Source organism: Scatophagus argus, chromosome 16 (assembly GCF_020382885.2).
Source record: "Scatophagus argus isolate fScaArg1 chromosome 16, fScaArg1.pri, whole genome shotgun sequence".
In the NCBI taxonomy this organism is placed as follows: domain Eukaryota; kingdom Metazoa; phylum Chordata; class Actinopteri; family Scatophagidae; genus Scatophagus; species Scatophagus argus.
In genome coordinates, this window is record NC_058508.1 from 16,773,031 (window position 1) to 16,777,860 (window position 4,830).

General features: G+C 41.6%; 1 protein-coding gene across 1 annotated transcript; it reads left to right on the forward strand.

The window, feature by feature from the left end:
* The first annotated feature begins 311 nt into the window (after positions 1 to 311).
* Positions 312 to 4,462, forward strand: pla2g10 (phospholipase A2 group X). Its single transcript, XM_046415609.1, has 4 exons — positions 312 to 416; positions 1,408 to 1,576; positions 2,230 to 2,336; positions 3,556 to 4,462. The coding sequence occupies exons 1-4, from the start codon at positions 353 to 355 to the stop codon at positions 3,702 to 3,704; spliced, it is 489 nt and encodes a 162-aa protein (XP_046271565.1). The 5' UTR covers positions 312 to 352; the 3' UTR covers positions 3,705 to 4,462.
* The last annotated feature ends 368 nt before the right edge of the window (positions 4,463 to 4,830 follow it).

Consider the following 4,830-nt stretch of genomic DNA (forward strand, 5'->3'; position numbering starts at 1 on the left):
TAGAAGCCACAACAAAGACAAAAGAGCATTTGGGCAAGAAGGAGTGTTGTTAATGCATAAATGATACAAGCGCTCAGTGACAGATAGATATGTTTTCATCGTTACCTGTAGAAAAACAATCTATTACATCTGGTACAAAACATGTTAATGCCTGGAAATGCAACCACACAAACTCTGGTCCGGTTGAGAAGATACAGTGAAAAGAATCCGGCTGTTTCCACTAGGGGGCGCACACTTGGACAAACACTGGATTAGCCCCTGGCCAATGGTGATGCGCAGGAGATTATTCAAATAGCATCTAAAAACAGCCCTCCACTCAGTGCTACACTCACAGAGTTTAAGCGACACTTGTATGGAGTTCACCTGCCTGTTGCATTCCATGGCTGCGTTTTACCGGATCTTTCTCCTGTTATCTGGTGAGTTAAGCATGTCATTCATAGTGGAGCTCCAGTTTGAGATGACTTGCAGTAGTCTTAAATTAATTTAAAGACACAGCAGGAGTCTGTGCAAGGTAACAGCCTTGAAGGGAAACCACTTGTGTTTACATATGGAGAAAGCGCTCAGAGAGAACTGGTCTTCAGAGGGGAGCAGGTGCAAATAAAGAAAATGAATTTTGCCCTTTAAGATTATCAACTTTCCCATCATTTAAAAATGTCTGAACTTGGAGTGTGGCTTTCTGGTGTTCATGAGCTGTGGGTATGTCAGTCCTCGTGTACTGTGGCTCTGTGGGTTTCAGTTGGACTGTACAAACACAGGCGTATGTCTTGTGAAGAACCAGATGGACATGTTTCCTGAATGCTTTGATTCTGTAGTTTATGGATGGAACTTTATACATGCGCTTATTTGCCAGTTTATTAGGTACACCCAGCTGGATCTAATGCAGTCCAATACAACAGTCCTTCAATAAATCATGAATCCTTCATGAAGGCTGTAAAACAGAGAGGTGATTGTGTACAGGCGGGGCACACAAAACACAGCCCCTAAAAAGATCAGAAAGTTGAAACAGCACTTCTGGGTCTCAACAAAAACTGAACAAGACAACATTCATGATGGTATGATTCATTACTGAACTGTTGTAACTGCATTAGTTTTGGTCAGGTTTGTGTAACACAGTGTCAACAGGGAGTATAAAGGGTGGATGAAAGAAAAGGAACACTTAACAGTCAAGCACAAGTCATATTGATAATGTAAAGATGGCTTCCTGACTGTTACAGAAGTGTTTTTATTATTGCATCCACCCCAGAATACTTTGTTATATATCAAATCTTCACAACAACAAAAAAAAAAAACACAAACAAGGACAGAACTATACTGAAGAATGTGGATTGGTTGAAAGAAGCCAAGACTTGTTTACAAGGAGAAATGTGAGTTTACTCCTCCTTTTTTCTTGTTTGTTTCTCTTTGCAGTGGCTGTGGCCTCTGCGGCGACACGCAGGTCTCAGCGGACAAAAAGAGGGCTACTGGAGTTGGCAGGAATCATCAAATGCAGCACAGGGAGATCTGCCTTGTCTTACGTGATGTACGGATGCTACTGCGGAGTGGGTGGTCAAGGCTGGCCGAGAGACAAGGCAGACTGGTGAGGAAGCAGATTTAATCACACTCTTCTCCAACCTGACAGAATCGAGACAGAATTCACAGCTGGACCCCAGATGATAGCGTGTACTCGAACGGTTTACAACCCTCAGTTGACAGTCTATATATGGTCCACCTATACATTATGCAGTGCAGAAGATATAATTCAGCAGGAGGTGGTGATGTTGAGCCCTCCACTCTATGGATGGTGTGTACATATTATTTCCTCCTCCGCAGACGCCTTTGGTTCTTCCCAATCATCCTACACCCTGCTCGAGTACGCACAGTTTCCGTTTGTGAACGAGCCGACTGAACCACAAATGCTGGACGATGGGACGGAATGAGGGGATGGTGACCAAACTCAGCAGGCTCACAGGGTCTAATGGGTACTTCAAAATAGGTCCAAAAATTCCACACCCAAATCCTAATTGCCGTCTTCATCTTTTCCTTCTTTGCCACAAGCCGTCTAACCCCCTCAAACCAGTTAACTGGTAACCATCTGTTGTGAAAACCCCTGCCTTGTCTTTAAAATAGCCGTGGTGTGAGTTAAACCACAGGGCCGTGACTATCCACCTACTGCTTCCTTGACCCTGTCTTGACTGGAGTTCAGCCCTGAAAATAAAACATTTATCACACTGTTAATCTCTCTATCTGCAGGTGTTGTCACAGACATGACTGCTGTTATGGAGTCGCAGAGAGACTTGGCTGCCAAACCAAAATAGACAGGTATCAGTGGACGTGTGAGGACAAGACAGCCGAGTGCGGTAATGCATTTTTAATGCTCATGCAGAGATTTGTGTTTGTATTTGGAAAATAAGGCAGCAAGAAAACGTGATGCTTTCCAGTGTAACAAACTGATGTGGGTCAACTTGGAAGTGAGACACAGATCGGGTTGGCTGAGATCTACTGACACCCATAATTTGAATGAAAACAGTGTGCAGACAGCTTATTGGAAGCTAAAGACAGGAAGCTTGCAATATATTTTTTATATTTTTCATCCCCATAAACCACAGTAATTGCTAATTAAAACAGCCTTAATGAAGTTTACACATTTAAATGCCAGTGGTAGTGTGCTGGTTATGATTCTTGAAAAAAACAGGCGTGAAATTAACTTTGACTACACAGACAAAAGTATTGGGACACATGGAGTTGATCCCTTCTTTGCAGCCCTAACAGCTTCCGCTCTTCTGGGAAGGCTTTCCACAACATGCAGGAGTGTTTCTGTGGGAATTTTTGCCCATTCATGCAATAGAGCATTTGTGAGGTCAGACACTGATGTTGGATCAAAAGGCCTGGCTCACAATCTCCGTTCCAGTTCATCCCAAAGGTGCTGGATGGGGTTGAGGTCAGGGCTCTGCGTGGGCCAGTCAAGTTCTTCCACACCAAACTCATCCAACCATGTCTTTATGGAGCTTTGCTTTGTGTACTGGGGCACAGTCATGCTGGACTAATCCAGCAGAGCCTCTACCACACTGTTGCCACAAAGTTGGAAGCATAGCATTGTCCAAAATGTCCCAGTATGCTGAAGTAAAGTATTAAGATAAGAGAAGAGAAACCTTTATTAGTCCCACAGTGGGACTAATAAAGGGTGAGTTCCCTTCACTGGAAGTAAGGGGGCAAGCCCAACCTCTGAATACAATAATTAATAAGTTTGTCCAAATACTTTTGTCTATATTGTGTATTTTTTATGTTGTTTTTTTTGTCCCCATAAATTACAGTAGTTGCTGATTATAACAGTGCTAATGATTTTAGCACACACATTTACACACATTGTAGCGCCAAAAGTAGTGTGTTGTTTATGAGTCGTGAAATTAACTTATCATAGTCCCCAAAACAGCAGCCAAATCCCTCCAATTTTCTGAGAAATGTCCCAAATGAACCATTAGGAGGCAAAACAAGTTTAGCAAGAATAACAAGCCTTTGAGTTTGCAAACCATACGACAAGTGACAGTAATAAATTTACATGTGTGTTCTTCTTTGCAGATGATTTGAAGGACAAATGTGAAAAGTTGCTGTGCAAGTGTGACAGAGAAGCTGCCAAATGTTTGAGAAAAGCACCTTTCATCCAGAAATATGCCCTATGGCCAGATTTCCTCTGTGGTTATGAACAGCCAATGTGTAATATTTACTGACACAATAAAGATCTGCAAATCTTGTATGCCTTTTGTAAACAGAACATTTTACAGTAATAATCACTATGGCAATGCTGTAAAATTGTCAGAGACACTAAATTTTTGCTTATTTTCTGTGTGTGTGTGAGTGTGTGTGTCTACTGTTTTCAATATACATAATTATCAGGCTATTTTAATTAAGTTGCGAAAGCACAGTGTTGTGTTTTTGCAGATACCTTATCAAAATATTTTGTTTTGTTCATTATGAGTTTGGATTTTCCTGTGGCTGCCTGGAAAGTACTGTGGATACAGATGCAGTAGATTCATTCAAAGAGAAGGCAGCTTGAGAGTTCCTCTGCTGGAACTAAAGCTAAATCTTAGACTGAAGGTCAGGTCAGATGTTAATCAGCAAGGGAAAGATCAGATATTCAGCCCTGACCACAAGCAGGGCTTGTTGAAATACTGTGCAGGGCAATGCCTGCCTTATAAAGGTGAAGTCAGCTCCCTGTGACTACACTTCATTCACTGGGGTTTTTAAAAAAAGATATTTGGAAATGTAGTGAGCTAATAAGCAAACTGAGGTTTCCACTGCAGTTCTATTTTAAAGCCTGCTGTGACATGAGTCTCTTTCTTTTCTTTTTTTCCCCCCACAGTCCATGTATTGATATTTCAGCTACGTTGTCTGCACTGTTTCAGGATCACGACAACTACAGCTGCCTGATTCAGACCTTATTTAAAAACTTCAAAAAAGTGTGTGTGTTGCATGTTCACTTTCTTTTGGGGTTTGATAGCATCTCAATAAACACTGTTGTGCTTCAGGAACTTTCTCATTAAGTCTGCAGTCGCTAAATAGCAATTAAGTGATCTCATATACCTTGATATTATGACCATATGCACGCCCTCATTGGCTATTTCACAGTTTTTTTACAGTACAAAACATAAGAAACGCATCTCACATCTACAACTTTTGCATAGTGGGATGCTTCTGCAGAAGAGTCTCATCAAATCAGCAGGACATCACTGGTTTTTTAATGCTAACTATTCACCTGTAGATGGTGCCATAAGTACTTTCTTTGAAGCACACTGGGGCACACTGAAGCACACAATTGAGCATTTCTGTATACACACCTGAGCAATGAGAGACTAA

Coding starts and splice junctions, on each gene's coding strand:
- pla2g10 (XM_046415609.1), top strand. CDS start 353: ATGGAGTTCACCTGCCTGTTGCATTCCATGGCTGCGTTTTACCGGATC. Junction 1,577..2,229: donor CCGAGAGACAAGGCAGACTG/GTGAGGAAGCAG, acceptor CTCTATCTGCAG/GTGTTGTCACAGACATGACT. Junction 2,337..3,555: donor GGACAAGACAGCCGAGTGCG/GTAATGCATTTT, acceptor TCTTCTTTGCAG/ATGATTTGAAGGACAAATGT.